This window comes from Bombina bombina, chromosome 6, assembly GCF_027579735.1.
Source record: "Bombina bombina isolate aBomBom1 chromosome 6, aBomBom1.pri, whole genome shotgun sequence".
Classification (NCBI taxonomy): Eukaryota; Metazoa; Chordata; class Amphibia; order Anura; family Bombinatoridae; genus Bombina; species Bombina bombina.
The window spans coordinates 1,029,169,716-1,029,193,741 of NC_069504.1; the positions used below are offsets into that span (position 1 = coordinate 1,029,169,716).

The 24,026-nt window shown below is 38.2% G+C and overlaps 1 protein-coding gene across 1 annotated transcript in view; it reads left to right on the forward strand.

Moving 5' to 3' along the window:
• The window catches only part of LOC128664083 (carbohydrate sulfotransferase 1-like), a 52,951-nt gene extending 29,578 nt beyond the window's left edge, over positions 1-23,373 (forward strand). The window contains exon 2 of the mRNA XM_053718763.1: positions 22,256-23,373. Coding sequence (XP_053574738.1) covers positions 22,256-23,373 — 1,118 coding nt within the window. The remainder of the gene's footprint in view (positions 1-22,255) is intronic.
• The last annotated feature ends 653 nt before the right edge of the window (positions 23,374-24,026 follow it).

Genomic DNA, 24,026 nt, shown 5'->3' on the forward strand with positions numbered 1-24,026 from the left:
GACATTTTACAACATGGGGACTAATAATAAGTGGAAGACTTTTACCGGTAATAAGATGACTTCTTTATAATAGTGCATCACATCTGGATTTTACTATAAATACAAATAAATATGAAGCGCTCATTTTATCCTTGAAAAGGCCATGAGAGCATGGTGAAACGTGTGTCGGATAATTTTCTTTTTTTTTTTTTCTTTTTTTTTATTATTCAACAATAGGAATGTTTATACATTGTTACAGTAGCAAGGAAAAAACAAAAATACAATACATGCTTAAATCTCTACTGCAAATCAAATATTAAAATTTTTGATTCTAACAAATGATTCATTTTTAACCTTGTACCACACAAACTTGTTGCAATTTTATCTATTATACAGTGACAAAACCAAAAACACACATCTCTCTTATTGATATCTAGCTACCGATACTCAAATTTTATAATATAAAGTTCTACATTTACCAAACAATAATGAACGTTTTTCCCTTTCTCTTCCCTTCTCTTCTCCTCCTTTCCCTCCGTAGTGTCTAATACCACACTCAAATATAACCACGCACAAATTTATAAAGACACAAAATCAAAACGGATACCTAAGAGATTTTTTTACACACATAATGTACATCACAAGGAGGGGAGTTGTGGAATAATGGAGATTATAGCAGTTAATAGTGAATCAGTGCTATAATACCATCTGCATCCATCCGCTTTATAGAACAGTTGTATCTGCTCACTTGATATACAAAGTGGAGTATAGCCTTAGTGACGTATATATTTTCAATATTGCTGCTTTTTATATATATATATTATCCATGTTAAATATTTTAAATACATTTGGTATATAGTGACAGTTTAAAATCAGATGAGCGCCATCTTTAGAGTTATTATACCTCTATTCTAAGTGAATCCTTTCTGTATTATTAATCATATATAGTATTTCACTATTGCACCTCTGCTCTTTTTTTGAGGCATAAAGAATATATTGAAATATCTGGGACAATATTACGTTCATATATTTTATTTTGGAATTAAATACAGAGATACAAACAGTACTGAACTACCATTGGTGCAGCAGCTGCAGTGCCAACTGGGCCTAAGTTCTGAGGGGCCCATATCAGCCTGTCTATACATAGACGTATGCAGAATGTGTGCAATACTAATGTAAGGGAGCTTTCTATTAGTGCAGGCTGTCTATCATCTATCTATCCTCAAAATCATTATACTACAGAGTTACTTTTGGGGGCCAAAAATATTGCACCAGGGCCCTTTGTTGAGTAGGTCCACTAGTGGTACAAGTGTATCCTTCACATAAACATTGTTATACAGTATCCACTCGATTTCTTTTACTATTACTATTTTATTTTCTAGGCTTGCCTCCTAGAATAGCCCTGTTCTATCGTGCCAATAATACAGCTACACTTATTTAAAGGGACATGACACCTACATTTTTCTTTCATGATTTGCATAGGGCATACAATTTAAAAAAAAAAGTTTTCAATTAACTTCTATGATCAAATTTACTTAGTTAACGTGCTATCCATTGTTGAAAAGCAGGTATGTAGGCTCAGGAGCTTTGCAAACATACTTTAAAAATATTATACATTTGCAAGAGAACTAGGTGATAGCAGTGTTTCTTGCCATGCAATGCTCCAGACATGTGAATGCTGCCTACCTAGGTATTCTCTTCAACAAAAATACCACAAGAATGAAGTAGCAGTAAATTAAAAACGTATTTAAATGATATGCTCAGTCTCAATCATGAAGGAAAAACAAATGAAGTTTTATGTCCCTTTAATACAGATACAGATAGTATAGCAATTCAGGAATGCCTTCATATACATAATGCTATTATTTTGCATAAGTTTTAGTAAGATAATGGGTAGAAACCCCTCAATCAAATGTTTGCTTCCAAGATGGAGTGAGTTGAATTCCGAAGTGTTGACCTACACTTTGTTGATAGGGTTTCTCTAACCAATCTGAGTCTCAATTTCCCCCTGGTAAACATGAAATGTCCACAGCACTGTATATATTCAATTATTCTTTATTCAGACATATATAAAACAGCAAGGTTTCGTGACTGTGTGTCACTTAATCATTCTATACTTAGCTTAACACAGGTTTCTACTTTTAAACTTTCATTTTTCGTGCCAGTCACTCTGTGGTTGTACTCTGGCACCATCTTGTGGTTCTCTTGTGTAATTACTGGTTAATCTGTGAAGCAAGTAATTTAAAAACAGTACAGGGAGTGCAGAATTATTAGGCAAGTTGTATTTTTGAGGATTAATTTTATTATTGAACAACAACCATGTTCTCAATGAACCCAAAAAACTCATTAATATCAAAGCTGAATAGTTTTGGAAGTAGTTTTTAGTTTGTTTTTAGTTATAGCTATTTTAGGGGGATATCTGTGTGTGCAGGTGACTATTACTGTGCATAATTATTAGGCAACTTAACAAAAAACAAATATATACCCATTTCAATTATTTATTTTTACCAGTGAAACCAATATAACATCTCAACATTCACAAATATACATTTCTGACATTCAAAAACAAAACAAAAACAAATCAGTGACCAATATAGCCACCTTTCTTTGCAAGGACACTCAAAAGCCTGCCATCCATGGATTCTGTCAGTGTTTTGATCTGTTCACCATCAACATTGCGTGCAGCAGCAACCACAGCCTCCCAGACACTGTTCAGAGAGATGTACTGTTTTCCCTCCTTGTAAATCTCACATTTGATGATGGACCACAGGTTCTCAATGGGGTTCAGATCAGGTGAACAAGGAGGCCATGTCATTAGATTTTCTTCTTTTATACCCTTTCTTGCCAGCCACGCTGTGGAGTACTTGGACGCATGTGATGGAGCATTGTCCTGCATGAAAATCATGTTTTTCTTGAAGGATGCAGACTTCTTCCTATACCACTGCTTGAAGAAGGTGTCTTCCAGAAACTGGCAGTAGGACTGGGAGTTGAGCTTGACTCCATCCTCAACCCGAAAAGGCCCCACAAGCTCATCTTTGATGATACCAGCCCAAACCAGTACTCCACCTCCACCTTGCTGGCGTCTGAGTCGGACTGGAGCTCTCTGCCCTTTACCAATCCAGCCACGGGCCCATCCATCTGGCCCATCAAGACTCACTCTCATTTCATCAGTCCATAAAACCTTAGAAAAATCAATCTTGAGATATTTCTTGGCCCAGTCTTGACGTTTCAGCTTGTGTGTCTTGTTCAGTGGTGGTCGTCTTTCAGCCTTTCTTACCTTGGCCATGTCTCTGAGTATTGCACACCTTGTGCTTTTGGGCACTCCAGTGATGTTGCAGCTCTGAAATATGGCCAAACTGGTGGCAAGTGGCATCTTGGCAGCTGCACGCTTGACTTTTCTCAGTTCATGGGCATTTATTTTGCGCCTTGGTTTTTCCACACGCTTCTTGCGACCCTGTTGACTATTTTGAATGAAACGCTTGATTGTTCGATGATCACGCTTCAGAAGCTTTGCAATTTTAAGAGTGCTGCATCCCTCTGCAAGATATCTCACTATTTTTGACTTTTCTGAGCCTGTCAAGTCCTTCTTTTGACCCATTTTGCCAAAGGAAAGGAAGTTGCCTAATAATTATGCACACCTGATATAGGGTGTTGATGTCATTAGACCACACCCCTTCTCATTACAGAGATGCACATCACCTAATATGCTTAATTGGTAGTAGGCTTTCGAGCCTATACAGCTTGGAGTAAGACAACATGCATAAAGAGGATGATGTGGTCAAAATACTCATTTGCCTAATAATTCTGCACTCCCTGTAATATAGCAACAATGACATAAAGAGCAAGATGTAGCAAATTATTTTACCATGTATTCATAATGTAACTTAAAACAGTTTATATTAAAGATACACAACTATGATTTTTCTTAAAGATTTTACCATCTAAGTTGTAGCTTAAATTAAGGTATATCAGAAATAGCAGGATAAGTCAAAATCTCTATTCAGACCTTTAGGGGCCAAGGTTTCCAATTTATGGATCCACCACATTTCTTTCCTTTTTAGCAAAGTCTCTCTGTCCATGCCATTCCTGGGCACTTTGATCTGTTCAATCACTTGCCATCTTAGCTGGCTTATTCCGTGTCCTTTTTCCAGGAAGTGCCTGGACAGAGGGGCTTCCATGTTTTTTCACCTTATATTAGAACAATGCTGTGTCATACGGTCTCTCACTTTCTGTGTCGTCTCACCTAAGTATACCAGGGAACACGGGCATTTGATTAGGTATATAACATAAGTCGTTTCACAGGTATAGTAACCATTAATCTCAAATTTTTTCTCACTATGTGGGTGAAAAAAATTGGGGCCTTTTATTATTGAACTGCAACTCATGCAATTTAAACAAGGGAAACTACCCTTTTGTTTAATACCTATATGGGATTGTCTCAACACCTTTTCTGGTCCTATGTCAGTTCTTACTAGTTGGTCTCTTATATTTCTTACCCTCCTATAGGCCATTAGTGGTGGTTCCTTAAAGTGTGAAATATGTTGATTACACTCCCTTAACACATGCCAATTTTTGCGTATTATTTTTGACACTTCACCACTAAGGGGACTATACTGTGACACAAACATCATTCTGTGGTCCTGGTCATATTTTTTATTTTTGGGCCTGGGATTTCTTATTTCTTCAATTTTTTGTTTAATAAGATTGGGGGGATACCCCCTATCTAAAAATGTATTTGCCATTTCTTTCATCCTATACTCACTATCTTCTTCTCTGCTTACAATTCTTTTTACCCTTAGGAGCTGACTTTTGGGTAGGGAATTTATTAGGTTTTTTGGGTGGAAACTGTCATATTTTAACAGCGTATTTTTGTCCGTATCCTTTGTGTACAGATCAAAACGTAAAGTATTTCCATCTTTATAGACTCTGGTGTCTAAAAAAGTGACTGTCTCCTCGCTGTAGGGGACTGTGAACTGTAGTCCCCTTACCATAGAATTAAGGTAATTTACAAATCTATTAAGGGTTCCAATGCTGCCCCACCACACGCCAAACACGTCATCAATGTAGTGCCCCCACACTGATCCGTGCTGTTTGAATATCTCATGTTCATATATCATCTTTTCTTCAAACTCATTCATGAAAAGATTGGCGTATGATGGGGCAACATTGGAACCCATAGCAGTTACCTTTACCTGCACAAACCATTCATCTTGGAATAAAAAATAATTCCAGTACAATATCAACCTGAGTAGTTGTTCAATAAATTCACTTTCTCTGTACGTGTACCCACTGTTCACCATGAGTGTCTTTTTTACAATCGCTATGCCAGTCTCATGTTTGATTGATGTGTAGAGACTTTTGACATCCATGGTGAACAGTAGGTACCTGTCAGAATGTAGTTCCAACTGTCTTGCTTTACTTAAAAAGTGATTAGTATCTTTCAAATAGCTAGACATCCTAACAACCTCTGGTTGTAAAATTTTGTCTATGAATTTGGAGATATACAGATTCAACACTGGAGGCTATGGGTCTCCCAGGTGGCTTGCTAATATCCTTATGGACCTTTGGGACCGTATAAAATATTGGATTACGTGGTGAATCTATATACAGGAAGTCTGCCAATTTTTTGTCTATGATTTCCATATCCATGGCTCTTTTTAATATAGATTGTTTCTCTTTCTGTATCTTAGTTAGAGGATTGGTGTTTATTTTAATGTAAGTCTCCTGTTCACTCAGTTGTGTCTTGATTTCCCCTATATAATATGATTTATCCATGATGATGGTTGCCCCTCCCTTGTCAGCCCCTTTAAGCACAATTGTGTCATTCTTTTTTAATTTGTTTAATGCAGCCATATCTTGTTTGGTGTAATTGATCATATTGACCAATTTACCTCCTTCCCATTTCAGGGCCTGATCTTTTCTATTTTTGTTGTCAGCTCTGAGTTTTTTAACAGCATTTTCTACAAGATTAATAAAAGTATTGACGCTATTATTATTAACAATTGGGTTAAAAGTACTCTTCTTCTTGAGTCCTAATGTTTGTAACGACCATTTGTCAGGGTTAATATTACTAATAGCCTCAATGTCCCTTTTATCATTATTGAACCATACTTTGAGCTTAATATTTCTAAAACGTCTTTGTAGATCTTTCTCAAGTTCAAAGTAATCGGTTCCTTGAAACGGGCAAAACGATAGTCCTTTCCTAAGAACATTGTTCTCATCGCTAGTTAAGGTATGTCCTGATATATTTACCACTATGTCGTGGTCACCGGTCATTTCTTGTTGCCCTTGCGATTCGACTTCCTCGTACCCTCTCTCTGTGCAGATGTTCCGGTTGCCTTTGTGATGTTTGCGGTCTCCCTGGCGATTTCGCTCTCGCCGCCGCTCAGTTCCAAAGGGGACAACAATGCCTGGTCTGATGACGCACCGGAGTTACCGGAAGTGCTTGTACTGCTTCCGCTACATTGTTGCTTCCCTCTCTGTTGATTGGTTCTCCGTCTCCAGCTTGTTCTCTGTGTCGAGCGGTTGACCTGGCTTCCATAATGCCACTTATAGACTCTACCCTGTCGGTAGTCATCCTCATCCCTCTGGAATTTTGTTCTTTTGGTCTCTTTGATGGCCTTCTGTTCTGTCGCTACCTTCTCGTCGATGGATTTCTCAAGCTTCTCAAATTCCTCTGGTAGCAATGAGGTTAGTAATGTCTCTTTATGTTTATCTATTGCATCTGCTTGAATTTCCATTTCCTTTAGGAGAGATTCGACAGTCCGGACCATCAAGTCGTAAGAGCATTTGTTTATTATTGCTTCGAACTTGTCGCAATAATCTTTACTATTTTTCAATAGAGTAGGGCAGGTATTCATCCTGAGTCCCCTCGGGATTCATTTTACCCGGTAATACTCAGCGAGTGTTGTAGCATGGAGGTCCCATCTCATCTGTTTTATTTTCAGGTTCTCATACTCCTTGCCCACATTGGTTGCTGCTGAGGTTCTAAGGAAATCTCTTGATCCTCTTGTTAAAGCCGTAATCCTTGCAGCATCAATCTCAGAATATGCGAACATCTTGCTGCCGTCTGTCATTGTGTCCATGTCTGTATCCAACTGCATTTTAGCTTGCAGTGTATTTCGGCTTGCAGTGTGCAATGTATCCCGGCAGTACTGTATGCAAGTATCCAAGTAAGGGCCAGCACTCCTGCAAATAGTGCACGTGAAGACTGGGGTAAAACTGCCTAACCCCACCAGTGAGTCCGGTAAAAATGAAATGTCCACAGCACTGTATATATTCAATTATTCTTTATTCAGACATATATAAAACAGCAACGTTCCTTGACTGTGTGTCACTTAATCATGCTATACTTAGCTTAACACAGGTTTCTACTTTAAAACTTTCATTTTTCCCAATTTCCCCCTAACAGTGCCTCCTGGACAGAGGGGATGACAGGAGTTCAGCTAGGCAGTAAGAAATCTTCTCCCAGTGCGGAGATGTCACAGGTTACGTGAAATGTGGGCTTGCACTGCTGCGAATGGGCTGTCTACAGAACAGGGCCGGCCCTAGCCATTGCAGACCCAAGGCAGGATGACAAAATTGGACCCCCTTTCTCCCCGCCTCCAACCCTGACCCATCTCCGCCTCCAACTCCGCCCCATCTCCGCCCCCACAGTTTTTAAAATGAAAAAAAAAATTAGAGAAAAATAATTAAAGGTAACACACTATATTTTATTTTAAAAAGCATACAAATCCACTAATGTGATGCACTATAACATTATATACATTGCAATATACCATTTGTACTATTGGAACAACTGTTTATGTATATGATGAAGAATTATGCTGACAAATAGGAACAGTTGAGTTGAACTGGTCCTTATTTTTATGTTTTCTTATGATAATAAGAACATTACAGAGATGCCAGGGCCGGCCCTAGCAAGCGCAGGTCCCTAGGCAGAATGACAGCATGGTGGACTCTACTCAGAACAAAAAATACTTAAAGAAATGGGGAAATGCACTGTACCACACAGATATAATACACACACAGAGATACATATATACACATACATCCACACTCAGACTCATACACAGGTACACATATATTATATACTGTACACATACACAGGTGTACACACACACACCCCCAGACAGCCACCACACACACACACCTAGATAGCCCACACGTGCACACACACACACCTAGACAGCCCACACGCACACACACACGCACCCAGACATGCCACACGCACACATGCACACACACAGCCCCCACACACACAGCCCACACACACACAGCCCACATACACACACTGAGGTAACAGCCCACACACACACATGCACACACACAGCACGCACACACACAACCCCCACACACACAGCCCACACACACACAGCCCACATACACACACTGAGGTAACAGCCCACACACACACATGCACACACACAGCACGCACACACACAACCCCCACACACACAGCCCACACACACACACAGCCCACATGCACTCACTGAGGTAACAGCCCACACACACACTACACAAGGGTAATGGAAATACTTGTAAACAATTTTTTTTTTTTAAGATGTTAATGCTTTGTTTAGAATACTAAAGTACGGCAGCTACTGGTTGTAATAAGGTTTGATTCATAGCCCCAGCCATTATAGAAAGCAGTAAAGTAGTGTACATTGGCATGCCTTCTCATAAGTGTGCATTTTCACACACACATACATACCCCGCCACACACAAACATGCACACACACATACATACCCCCCCCACACACAAACAAGCACACACACATACATACCCCTCCACACATACAAACAAGCACACACACATACAAGCACACACACATACATACCCCTCCACACATACAAACAAGCACACACACAAACAAGCACACACACATACATACCCCTCCACACATACAAACAAGCACACACACATACAAGCACACACACATACATACAAGCACACACACATATACCCCCACACAAGCACACACACATACATAGCCCCACACACACACAAACAAGCACACACACATACCCCCACACACACAAACAAGCACACACACATACATACCCCCACACACACACAAACAAGCACACACACATACCCCCACACACACAAACAAGCACACACACACACACACATAACCCCACACACACAAACAAGCACACACACATACATACCCCCACACAAACACAAACAAGCACACACACATACACAAACAAGTACACACACATAATGCTGCCTAGGCACACACACATCTATACTATAATTGCGTTTGTAATGTCCGTCGCCATCGGCAGTTGCGCACGCATCCTCAATGGAATGTTTGCAACTCGAGGCAGCCAACAGAATGTTGGCTACGCGTGCAGCCAAAAGAATTGACCTGGATGCAGTAAAGCTGCATCCAGGTGGATTTCGAAAATTGCAGGGTGGTGAAAGAATCCACCGAAGGATTCAGTAGCTCTCATCCTATTGGCTGATTTGAACAGCCAATAGGATTTGAGTAGCTCTCATCCTATTGGCTGATTTGAATTTGAAGAATCAAATCAGCCAATATGAATTCAAGGGACGCCATCTTTAATCGCGTACCTTGAATTCACTATCCAGTGTACGGCGGCGATCGTACGAAGAGGATCCTCCACGCTCCATGGCTCCGCGGTCGCCAGTTTTCAGCTCCGCAGTCATCGGTCTTCAGCTCCACTCCGCGCCGGATTGTTCCTGGAAGAAGAAAGAAGAGGTTGCCGCTTGGAGAAGACTTCACTACATGGGACAGGACCTTCTCCGCCGGACTTCAGGAATGGTGAGTACCAACCTGGGGGTTAGACTTAGGTTTTTTTTTTAATTTGTGTTTTTTTTTTTTTTATTTAGATTAGGGTGGGCATTTTGTAAAAGAGCTAAATGCCCTTTTAAGGGCAATGCCCAACAAATGCCCTTTTCAGGGCAATGGGTAATTTAGGTTTTTTAGTGTTGTTGTTTTTTTATTTTGGGGGGTTTGGTGAGTAGGGAGTTTTACTGTTCACTCTGAATTGAAGTAGCCATCTTACAGGTGTCGGAAACCGTTCTAATGCACTCAGAGTTTACAAAATTGGAATTGTATACATAGTTTAAAAACTGTATTTAATTTTTGTGCTACCAGTTAGTATTAACATTCTTGTGGTGGGGTTCTCTAACCTTATCACCTGTTGTGAGGGGGCTAGTGTTTCCTGACTGATTTGTTCCCCTTTAGGGGTATACTCAGCCATACATTTGTGCATTATTTCAGTGAGACGCTAGGGTTTGCCAGGAAATAGACCTCAATCTAGTATATATATTTCCTCCATTTGTGTTGCTATCCAGAGTGATAGCAAGGATAAAGCAAGAACAAGCTTCAATAATTCTGATAGCTCTGTCTTTGCCTCAAAATATTTGGTATGCGGATCTGATTCAAATGTCCTTTTGTCTGCCTTGGCAGTTCCCTCTCAGAAGAGGCCTTCTCTCTCAAGGTCCCTTTCATCATCATGAACTGAAACCTCTGTTTTTTAAGGTTTGGCATTTGGGGGTGGGTTTTTTTTTAGATTAGGGATTTTTTTATTTTAATGGGCTGCAAAATAGCTGATTGCCCTTTTAAGAGTAATACCCATACAAATGTCCCTTTAGGGGCAATCGTTAGCTTAGTTTTTTTAGTGTTAGGTTTTTTTATTTGGGGGGATTTGGTGGGTTGGGGGGTTTTACTGTAAGGGGTTAATTTGTATTTTTGAGGTAAAAGAGCTATTTAACTTAGGGCAATCCACTACAAAAGGCCATTTTAAGGGCTATTGGTATCTTAGTGTAAGATTAGGAGGTGTTTTTATTTTGGGGGGCTTTTTTTATAGGGGTATTAGATTAGGTTTATTTTTTTATTTTTGATAAAAAAAATTCTGTAATTTTAGACTTTTAATTTTTTGTAATTTTAGATTTATTTATTTTAATTTACTCTTAGGGTTTTTTTAAGTAATGATAGGATTTTTTATTTTAATTTGAACTTTATTTTATGTAAATTAGTGGGGGTGTTAGGTTAGGGGGCTTAGTGATTAAATTAATGGGTGGTCGGCAGTTTAGGGGTTAATAGGTTTAAAGGGCCATGATACTCAAATGTTGAAACACTTGAAAGTGATGCAGCATAGCTGTAAAAAGCTGACTAGAAAATATCACCTGAACATCTCTATGTAAAAAAAGAAAGCTTTTTTACCTCAAAAATTCCTCAGTAGCCACATCCCATTGTAAAGGACTTCTAAGCAGCAAATCAGTATGTCTGTCCCGGGACAGCTAAGGGGTTGAGCCTCGTGCACTCTCATGTTATTTCCCTATTCAGTTTAAGGAAGTTTACTATGAAATCTCATGAGAGTTAAGTGAAATCTCATGAGATCACAGTAAAAGAGTTCATAACCTCAGCACTGTTGATGCTGATTGGCTGCTGTTCATTAGATTTTTTTTTTTTTTACCTGCAGCTGGGCAGCAGCTGAGTATAACTTTTTACACAGAAATGGTGAGCTGAGGAAATTGTGAGGTAAAATATCTTCCTTTTTTACATAAAAGATGCTCAGGTGATATTTTCCTGTCAGCTTTTTACAGTTATACTGCATTTGTTTCAGTTATTTAGCATATGAGTATTATGTCCCTTTAATATAGTATTTGCGATGTAACATTTTAGTTTTGTAAAATCCATAACTACTGGTCTCAGATAGCGGAATGGTTCCCGGCGGTATACTCTATAATGCTAGCATTATAGTCGAACGGCACAACCTGTAATACAGGCGCAATGAAAATCCCTCACTTAAAAGTTATTTTTTGAGTGTGGAATGGAGAGTTGCGTAAAGGCTAAAATGCTAGCGATATAGCCGTACCGCCGTGACTTGTAATACGGGAGAACTGCATATTCCATGCGCTTAGGCCCAATTTTTCAGCGGTATAGCCGTACCGCAAAACTTGTAATTTTTGACGATTGCTAGGTATTAAGAGCAGCTTTTATATGATCATTTTACAAACTTACAGGTAGATTACGAGTTGTGCGTTCGTCTTTTAACGCTGAAAAAAATGGCCATTTAACATTATAACAGCAACACAGCCATTACTCTGTACCGCAAGCCTTTTAGCCTGTAACGCAACGTCAGTCCCGCACACGTAAAAATTGCGTTTTTGCATGGAACTTCAATAGTGCAGCCATTACGAGTTTTGCGGTGTGGCTAAAAAGCTTGCGTTACACCCTATAACGACAAGATTCGTAACGCCATCTGAGAGCAGCAGTTATGAGTTTTACGCAACAAAACTGTTACATAAAACTCATAACTAAACTATTACAAAGTACACTAACACCCATAAACTACCTATTAACCCCTAAACCGAGGACCTCCCGCATCGCTGCCGCTCCCGACATTGCCGCCACTAACAAAATGTATTAACCCCTATTCCGCCGCTCCCCAACATCGTCGCCACTATAATAAAGTTATTAACCCCTAAAGTGCCGCCCTCCCGCATTCCAAACACTATTTAAATATAATTAACTCCTAATCTGCCGTCCGCACACATCGCCCCCACTATACTAAAGTTATTAAGCCCTACACTGCCGCCACTATAATAAACATATTAACCCCTAAACCGAAAGCCCCCACATCACAATAAACTAATTTAAACTAGTAACTCCTAAACTTAACACCCCCTAACTTTATATTAAAATTATAATTTCCCTATCTTAAATTAAATTAAAACGTACCTGTCAAATTAAAAAACATAAGTTTAAACTAACAATTAAACTAATATAACTATTAAACTAAAATTAAACTAACTACCAATTAAATAAACTAAAATACACATTAAAAAAAATCCTAACACTACTATAAAAATACAAACTAATTACAAAAAATAAAAAATACTAAATTACAAAAAATAACAAACACTAAATTACGAAAAATAACAAATGAAATTATCAAAAATAAAAAAAGAATTACACCTAATCTAATAGCCCTATAAAAATAAAAAAGCTCACTCAAAATAAAAATAAAAACCCTAGCCTACAATAAACTACCAATAGCCCTTAAAGGGGCCTTTTGTAGGGCATTGCCCTAAGTTAAACAGCTCTTTTAGCTGTAAAAAAAATACAAAGACTCCCCTAACAGTAAAACCCACCACCCAACCAACCCCCCATAATAAAAAACCTAACTCTAACAAAAACCAAAGCTACCCATTGCCCTAAAAAAGGCATTTGTAAAGCCCAAACCCTAATCTAAAAAAAAAAACACCCAAAAAATGTTTTAAAATCCTAACATTAACTCCTAACGATCCACTTACAGTTACTGAAGTCCCACTTGAAGGATCTTCATCCCGGCAGCTCCATCTTCATCCAGACGGCGTCTTCTATCTTCATCCGGAGACGCCGCTGGAGATGCTTCAGCCAATTGGATGAGAGCTACTGAAATTCTATTGGCTGATTTGAATAGCCAATAGAATTTCAGTATCTCTAATCCTATTGGCTGATTTGAATTTCCAAAATCAAATCAGTCAATAGGAATGCAAGGGATGCCATCTTGAATCACGTACCTTGTATTGAAGAGTCAGTATATGGCGGCGACCGTATGAAGAGGATGCTCCGCGCCGGATGTCTTCAGGATGGACCCGCTCCACGTTGCCGGGATGAAGAAAGAAGACGCCGCCGGGATGAAGATAGAAGATGCCGTCTGGATGAAGATGGAGCTGCCTGGATGAAGATGGAGCCGCCGGGATAAAGATCCTACTAGCAGGACTTCAGCAACTGTAAGTTGATCGTTGGGAGTTAGTGTTAGGATTTTTTAAACTTTTTTGGGGTGGGTTTTTTTTTAGATTAGGGTTTGGGCTTTTGTTTAAAAGAGCTAAATTCCCTTTTCAGGGCAGAGCAAAAGAGCTAAATGCCCATACAAACGCCCTTTTCAGGGCAATGGGTAGCTAAGGTTTTTTTAGATAGATTTTTTTATTTTGTGGGTTTGGGGGGGGTTTGTAATGTTAGGGGGTGTTTGTTTTTATTTTGTAGATAAAGAGCTGATTTCTTTAGGGCAATGCCCTAAAAAAGGCCCTTTTAAGGGCTATTGGTAGTTTATTATAGATTAGGTTTTTTATTTTGGGGTGTTTTTTTTTTTTTTTTACATGGGTATTAGAATAGGAATATTTTTTATTATGTTTGATTATTTGTTTGTTATTTTGTGGAAAAAAAATGTTTTGGGGTGGGTTTTTATTTTTAGATTAGGGTTTGGGCATTTCATAAAAGAGCTGAATACCCTTTTAAGGGCAATGCCCATACAAATGCCGTTTTCAGGGTAGATTAGGTTTTACTTTATTTTTATTTTGTGGGTTTGGGGGTTGTATACTGTTAGGGGGTGTTTAATTTTCTTTTTAGCAACAGAGCGGTTAACTTTAGGGCAATGCCCTACAAAAGGCCCTTTTAAGGGCCCTTGGTAGTTTATTAAAGATTAAGGTTTTTTATTTTGGGGTGGGTTTTTCTATTTTTTTAAAGGGTATTAGAATAGTAATAGTTATTATTTTGGATAATTTCGTTTGTTATTTTTTGTAATGGTAGTTTTTTTTTTGTAATGTTAGATGTTAGTGTAAGGCAGCTTAGGTTTTATTTGACAGGTAAGTTTGTATTTTTTTTTAACTAGGTAGTTAGTAAATAGTTAATAACTATTTACTAACTAATCTACCTAGTTAAAATAAAAACAAACTTACCTGTGAAATAAAAATAAAACTTAAGCTAGCTACAATATAACTATTAGTTATATTGTAGCTAGCTTAGGTTTTATTTCACAGGTAAGTTTGTATTTAGTTTTAAATAGGTATTATTTAGTTAATAATTGTAACTTTAATTTAGGTCTATTTTAATTATGTTAAAGTTAGGGGGTGTTAGGGTTAGGGTTACATTAGGCTTAGGTTTAGGGGTTAATATAGTTTAATTTAGGTTGTTGCGATGTGGGGGCTGGCGGTTTAGGGGTTAATAGATTTATTTAGTGGTAGTGATGTTGGAGGCCAGAGGTTTAGGGGTCAATAACTTTATTTAGTGGCGGCGATGTTAGGGGCGATATAGGGGTTAATATATTTATTATAGTGTGGGCGATGTTGGGGTGCAGGGGAATAGGGGGTTAATAACTTTAGTATAGTGGCGGCGATATCGTGATCGGCAGATTAGGGGTTAATAGATTTATTTAGGTTGCGGCAATATCGGGGCAGCAGATTAGGGGTTAATAACATTATGTAGGTGGCGGCGATATCAGGGGTGGCAGATTAGGGGTGTTTAGACATGGGGTTTATGTTAGGGTGTTAGGTTTAAACGTAACTTTATTTTTCCCCATAGACATCAATGGGGCTTCATTACGGAGCTTTTCATTCTGCTATCGCAGGTGTTAGGTTATTTTCTGACACTCTCTTCCCATTGATGTCTATGGGGAAAGCATGTACGAGCACATCAAAAACATAATTTATGTAAGAACTTACCTGATAAATTCATTTCTTTCATATTAGCAAGAGTCCATGAGCTAGTGACGTATGGGATATACATTCCTACCAGGAGGGGCAAAGTTTCCCAAACCTCAAAATGCCTATAAATACACCCCTCACCACACCCACAAATCAGTTTAACGAATAGCCAAGAAGTGGGGTGATAAGAAAAAAGTGCGAAAGCATAAAAAATAAGGAATTGGAATAATTGTGCTTTATACAAAAAAATCATAACCACCACAAAAAAAGGGGTGGGCCTCATGGACTCTTGCTAATATGAAAGAAATGAATTTATCAGGTAAGTTCTTACATAAATTATGTTTTCTTTCATGTAATTAGCAAGAGTCCATGAGCTAGTGACGTATGGGATATAAATACCCAAGATGTGGAGCTTCCACGCAAGAGTCACTAGAGAGGGAGGGATAAAATAAAGACAGCCAATTCCGCTGAAAAAATAATCCACACCCCAAAATAAAGTTTTAATCTTTATAATGAAAAAAACTGAAATTATAAGGAGAAGAATCAAACTGAAACAGCTGCCTGAAGTACTTTTCTACCAAAAACTGCTTCAGAAGACAAAAACACATCACAATGGTAGAATTTAGTAAAAGTATGCAAAGAAGACCAAGTGGCTGCTTTGCAAATCTGATCAACCGAAGCTTAATTCCTAAATGCCCAGGAAGTAGAAACTGACCTAGTAGAATGAGCTGTAATCCTTTGAGGCGGAATTTTACCCGACTCGACATAAGCATGATGAATCAAAGATTTTAACCAAGATGCCAAGGAAATGGCAGAAGCCTTCTGACCTTTCCTAGAACCGGAAAAGATAACAAATAGACTAGAAGTCTTTTGGAAATCCTTAGTAGCTTCAACATAATATTTCAAAGCTCTAACTACATCCAAAGAATGCAACGATCTTTCCTTAGAATTCTTAGGATTAGGACACAATGAAGGAACCACAATTTCTCTACTAGAATTCACAACTTTAGGTAAAAATTTAAATGAAGTTCGCAACACTGCCTTATCCTGATGAAAAATCAGAAAAGGAGATTCACAAGAAAGAGCAGATAACTCTGAAACTCTTCTAGCAGAAGAGATGGCCAAAAGGAACAAGACTTTCCAAGAAAGTAATTTAATGTCCAGAGAATGCATAGGTTCAAACGGAGGAGCTTGTAAAGCACTCAGAACCAAATTCAAACTCCAAGGAGGAGAGATAGACTTAATAACAGGTTTGATACGAACCAAAGCCTGAACAAAACAATGAATATCAGGAAGATTAGCAATCTTTCTGTGAAACAACACAGAAAGAGCAGAAAGTTGTCCTTTCAAAGAGCTTGCAGACAAACCTTTATCCAGACCATCCTGAAGAAATTGTAATATTCTAGGAATTCTAAAAGAATGCCAGGAAAAATGATGAGAAGAGCACCAAGAAATGTAAATCTTCCAGACTCGATAATATATCTTCCTAGATACAGCTTTGCGAGCCTGTAACATAGTCTTAATTACAGAGTCAGAGAAACCTCTATGACTGAGAATCAAGCGTTCAATCTCCATACCTTCAAATTTAAGGATTTGAGATCCTGATGGAAAAAAGGACCTTGCGATAGAAGGTCTGGTCTTAACGGAAGAGTCCACGGTTGGCAAGAAGCCATCCGAACAAGATCCGCATACCAAAACCTGTGAGGCCATGCTGGAGCCACCAGCAGAACAAACTAACGCTCCTTTAGAATCTTGGAAATCACTCTTGGAAGAAGAACTAGAGGCGGAAAAATATAGGCAGGATGATACTGCCAAGGAAGTGACAACGCATCCACTGCCTCCGCCTGAGGATCCCTGGATCTGGACAGATACCTGGGAAGTTTCTTCTTTAGATGAGAAGCCATCAGATCTATTTCTGGAAGACCCCAGATTTGAACAATCTGAAGAAACACCTCTGGGTGAAGAGACCATTCGCCCGGATGTAACGTCTGGCGACTGAGATAATCCGCTTCCCAATTGTCTATACCTGGGATGTGAACCGCAGAAATTAGACAGGAGCTGGATTCCGCCCAAGCAAGTATCCGAGATACTTCTTTCATGGCCAGAGGACTGTGAGTCCCCCCTTGATGATTGACATATGCCATGGTTGTGACATTGTCCATCTGAAAACAAATGAACGACTCTCTCTTTAGAAGAGGCCACGACTGAAGAGCCCTGAAAATCGCACGGAGTTCCAAAATCTTGATTGGTAACCTCGCCTCCTGAGATTCCCAAACCCCCTGTGCTGTCAGAGACCCCCATACAGCTCCCCAACCTGTCAGACTTGCATCTGTTGAGATCACAGTCCAGGTCGGAAGAACAAAAGAAGCCCCCTGAACTAAACGATGGTGGTCTGTCCACCACGTCAGAGAGTGTCGTACGTTCGGTTTTAAAGATATTAATTGAGATATCTTTGTATAATCCCTGCACCACTGGTTCAGCATACAGAGCTGAAGTGGCCGCATGTGAAAATGAGCAAAGCGGATCGCGTCCGATGCAGCAGTCATAAGACCTAGAATTTCCATGCATAAGGCTACCGAAGGGAATGATTGAGACTGAAGGTTTCGACAAGCTGAAACCAATTTCAGACGTCTCTTGTCTGTCAATGACAGAGTCATGGACACTGAATCTGAGGAATCAACAAACTCTTTGGTAAATTGATCCTCCAACCATGTTCTTGAAGAAATGACACAAGTCGATTCGTATGAGATTTTGCTAAATGTGAAGACTGAGCAAGTACCAAGGTATCGTCCAAATAAGGAAATACCACAATACCCTGTTCTCTGATTACAGATAGTAGGGCACCGAGAACCTTTGTAAAAATCCTTGGAGCAGAGCCACAAACTGGTAATGCTTGTCTAGAAAAGAGAATCTCAGAAACTGATAGTGATCTGGATGAATTGGAATATGCAGATATGCATCCTGTAAATCTATTGTGGACATATAATGCCCTTGCTGAACAAAAGGCAGAATAGTCCTTATAGTTACCATTTTGAATGTTGGTATTCTTACATAATGATTCAATATTTTTAGATCCAGAACTGGTCTGAAGGAATTCTCCTTCTTTGGTACAATGAATAGATTTGAGTAAAACCCCAGACCCTGTTCCAAAACTGGAACTGGCATAATTACTCCAGCCAACTCTAGATCTGAAACACATTTCAGAAACGCTTGAGCCTTCACTGTATTTAAAGGAACGCGAGAAAGAAAAAATCTTCTTGCAGGGGGCCTTATCTTGAAACCTATTCTGTACCCTTGTGAAACAATGTTCTGAATCCAAAGACTGTGAATAGAATTGATCCAAATTTCTTTGAAAAATCGTAATCTGCCCCCTACCAGCTGGGCTGGAATGAGGGCCGCACCTTCATGTGGACTTGGGAGCTGGCTTTTGCTTTCTAAAAGGCTTGGATTTATTCCAGACTGGAGATGGTTTCCAAACTGATACTGTTCCTGTAGGGGAAGGATCAGGCTTTTGTTCCTTATTGTGACGAAAGGAACGAAAACAATTAGCAGCCCTAAATTTACCTTTAGATTTTTTTATCCTGTGGTAAAAAAGTTCCTTTCCCCCTAGTAACAGTTGAAATAATAGAATCCAACTGTGAACCAAACAATTTATTACCTTGGAAAGAAAGGGAAAGCAAAGTTGACTTAGAAGACATATCTGCATTCCAAGTTTTAAGCCATAAAGCTCTTCTAGCTAAAATAGCTAAAGACATATACCTGACATCAACCCTAATAATGTCAAAGATGGCATCACAAATAAAGTTGTTAGCATGTTGAAGAAGATTAACAATGCTATGAGAATTATGATCTGTTACTTGTTGTGCTAAAGCCTCCAACCAGAAAGTTGAAGCTGCAGCAACATCCGCCAAAGATATAGCAGGTCTAAGAAGATTACCTGAACATAAATATGCTTTTCTTAGAAAGGATTCAATTTTCCTATCTAAAGGATCCTTAAAGGAAGTACTATCTGCCGTAGGAATAGTAGTACGTTTAGCAAGAATAGAGATAGCCCCATCAACCTTAGGGATTTTGTCCCTAAACTCTAATCTGTCAGATGGCACAGGATATAATTTCTTAAACCGTTTAGAAGGAGTAAATGAATTACCCAGATTATTCCATTCCCTGGAAATTACTTCAGAAATAGCATCAGGGACGGGAAAAACCTCCGGAATAACTTTAGGAGATTTAAAAACCGTGTTTAAACGTTTAGATTTAGTAACAAGAGGACCAGAATCCTCTATTTCTAATGCAATTAAGAGTTCTTTAAGTAAGGAACGAATAAATTCCATTTTAAATAAATATGAAGATTTATCAGTGTCAATCTCTGAAACAGAATCATCTGAACCAGAGAAATCATCATCAGAAACAGAATCAGAATGATGATGTTCATTTAAAAGATCATCTGGAAAATGAGAAGTTTTAAAAGACCTTTTACGTTTACTGGAAGGAGGAATAACAGACATAGCCTTCTTAATAGATTTAGACACAAAATCTCTTATAATAACAGGAACACCCTGAGTATTAGATGTTGATGGAACAGCAACAGGTAATGGAACATTACTAAAGGAAATGTTATCTGCATTAGCAAGTTTATCATGACATTCATCACAAACAACAGCCGGAGGAACAGTTACCACAAGTTTACAGCAAATACACTTAACTTTGGTAGATCCAGCATCAGGCAGCGATTTTCCAGAAGTAGCTTCTGATTCAGGGTCAATCTGAGACATCTTGCAATATGTAATAGAAAAAACAACATATAAAGCAAAATTGCTCAAATTCCTTAAATGACAGTTTCAGGAAAGGGAAAAAATGCCAATGAACAAGCTTCTAGCAACCAGAAGCAATAAACAACTAGACTGAAATAATGTGGAGACAATAATGACGCCGCATCCGGTGACGCCAACATTTTTGGCGCAAAAACGTCAAAAACATGACGCAACTTCCGGCGACACGTATGACGCCGGAAATGACAAAGAAAAAATTTGCGCCAAAGAAGTCCGCGCCAAAAATGACGCAATAAAATGAAGCATTTTCAGCCCCCGCGAGCCTAACAGCCCACAGGAAAAAAAGTCAAATTTTTAAGGTAAGAAAAAATTGATAATTCATATGCATTATCCCAAATAATGAAACTGACTGTCTGAAATAAGGAATATTGAACATCCTGAATCAAGGCAAATAAATGTTTAAACACATATATTTAGAACTTTATATAAAAGTGCCCAACCATAGCTTAGAGTGTCACAAAAAATAAGACTTACTTACCCCAGGACACTCATCTACATATAGTAGAAAGCCAAACCAATACTGAAACGAGAATCAGTAGAGGTAATGGTATATAAGAGTATATCGTCGATCTGAAAAGGGAGGTAAGAGATGAATCTCTACGACCGATAACAGAGAACCTATGAAATAGACCCCGTAGAAGGAGATCATTGGATTCAAATAGGCAATACTCTCTTCACATCCCTCTGACATTCACTGCACACTGAGAGGAAAACCGGGCTCCAGCCTGCTGCGAAGCGCATATCAACGTAGAATCTAGCACAAACTTACTTCACCACCTCCAAGGGAGGCAAAGTTTGTAAAACTGATTTGTGGGTGTGGTGAGGGGTGTATTTATAGGCATTTTGAGGTTTGGGAAACTTTGCCCCTCCTGGTAGGAATGTATATCCCATACGTCACTAGCTCATGGACTCTTGCTAATTACATGAAAGAAACAGTGCTTGTATTGTGTGCGGTATGGAGCTCAACACAACCATATTGCATGCACAAGGCGGCTGTTTTGAAACTTGTAATGGCTGCGCTATATGGGGTGAAATAAGGCAACTTTTGTTGCGTTCTTAAATTCCCTATAGCGCACATAACTTGTAATCTACCTGTTAGTTTCTCAAATGGTGTGGGTGACCTATGAAAGTGCTGCTTGTGTCAATGTGATTTGTGGTTACAAAGTTTAAACCATGAGGAATATAAATCTGTGTTCCAATCTTTTCATTCTCTTTGAGTTTTGAGTTTTCCCTTATCTAAAATGTTGTATACATTACCCTGACCAATGTCATATTTGGAGATATGTACTTTATTTTTATTGTTTTCTGTTATATTGTATTATATTGTATATTTTCTTAAATTTGATTAATGCAAATTATTTAATATATATATGTAACTAGATAGATATATGGATTTTTATATATTACATTAAAGGGACAATCTACACCAGAATTTTTATTGTTTAAAAAGATAAATAATCCCTTTATCACCCATTCCCCAGTTTTGCATAACCAACACTGTTATATTAATACACTTTTTTTACCTCTGTGAATACTTTGTATCTAAGCCTCTGCAGACTGCCTCCTTATTTCAGTAATTTTGACAGACTTGCATTTTAGCCAATCAGTGCTGACTCCTAGGTAACTCTACGGGTGTAAACACACTGTTATCTATATGGCACACATGAACTAACGTCCTCTAGTTGTGAAAAACTGTGAAAATGCATTCAGAAAAAAGGCAGCCTTCAAGGGATAAAAAATTAGCATTTGAGACTACCTAGGTTTAGCTTTCAACCCAAGAATACAAAGAGAACAAAGCAAAGTTGATGATAAAAGTTAATTGGAAAGTTGTTTAAAATGGCATGCCCTAGCTAAATCATGAAAGTTTAATTTTGACTAGACTGTCCATTTAAGATTTGAACATTAGCACTAAATAGGAAGCAGGTATTTATAATATAGTTTCTTTGTACATCTCACTTCTTTTATCACATATTTAATGCCCTTGTTTTCTCCTTTACAGATAACATTACAAGGATAATGTGTGAAGCTGCCAGTATACAGAATGGTGTACCACACCTGCACAGCAGCAGAAAACACATTATTATCTTTGCCACCACCAGAAGTGGCTCATCATTCCTAGGTCAATTGTTTAACCAGAACCCAGATATATTCTACCTTTATGAACCTCTTTATCATGTGCAACAGGCCTTCACCAATTCAAGTGCCAGGATACAAAATCAAATTGACAGAAGGTCTTTGCTTGGAGCCTACAGAGATCTTCTACGTAATCTTTTTGACTGTGATTTCTACTTCTTAGAAAATTATATCCGACCACCACCTAAAGATCATCTAGCGATCACATTTTTCAGAAGAGGAGCAAGCAACGCTTTATGTTTACCTCCATTGTGTGAGAATTTGCAAAGTCTTGATGAACATCTATGTGCAAAAAAGTGTCGGACAGTAAACTTAACATTAGCATCCAAGTCCTGCCACACTTATAGGCATATGGCTATTAAAACAGTCAGAATTCCAGAAATCAATGACATAAGAACTCTTGTGGAGGATCCAAGGTTAAACCTAAAAATAATTCATTTAGCTAGGGATCCAAGAGGAATACTAGCTTCAAGGATCAGCACCTTCATAGACCAGTATCGAGCATGGAAAATCTGGAATTCTTCAGGAAGAAAACCACATAACGTTGATCTTTCACAGATAACCACCACGTGCACTGACTTGAGTAAATCAGTAGACACTGGTTTAAGTAAACCTTCTTGGTTGAAAGGAAAATATATGCTTGTGAGGTATGAAGATATTGCTAAAGATCCAATAAAAAAGGCTAAAGAGATATATCAGTTTGTGGGTCTAGAATGGAAAGGAGCAGTGCACAAATGGTTACTACAAAACACAAATGGAACTGTTGCTTCATTCGGGAACTTTAAATATACAACAAGTAGAAACTCTGCAGAAACAGCAGAGCACTGGAGACTCCATCTTTGCTATGATATAGTTCATGCTCTGCAAGATTTATGCAATATTACTTTATCACAACTCGGTTATCAAGTGGTAAACTCAGTGTGGCAGTTAAAAAACATCTCCCATAGCCTTGTTGAACCTAGGATATTTTTGCCATTTACATAACGGAGTAGAATAGAACGAATAACAAAAAAACAAAAAAAAGCTAAATTTCTTTTTATTTTTTAACAACCAAAATTAATGTGAAACCACATTACTGATTTGAATGGGCTTGCAAAAGCAGATGACAAGACGCACCACGTGCAACCTAATTTATTTCAACAAAACTAATCTTAGAATGACGTTGAATATAGCACAATTTATTTTAAGGAAAAAATATGTTTGAAATATTTGACTATGGAAAATAAAGTGAATCTCATTTTAAAAATTAAATTACTTCTGATTCCTAGCTTATTTTTAACTGCTTTAAAGTATTTTTATTGACTGAATCAAGAAAAATCAATTTAAGCTACAGTACATATTTAATGGTTAGCTGTAATCTGGCAGGCTCAAATATGTGTTTTAATATAAATATAAATATATATATACATATATATATATATATATATATATATATATCCTCTCCAAGAACACAGGCACTCACTGGTCTTTATAAAAGGTAATCCTTTATTCAATCCATTAAAACAATAATAATACCATGACGTTTCGGCACACCATCGTGCTTTATCAAATGTATCAAAATATTAAAAAGCTTCATATCAAACTTACCCCTAATCACCTCTTAAATACTATTGGAATATAGCACATGCCGCCAGCCC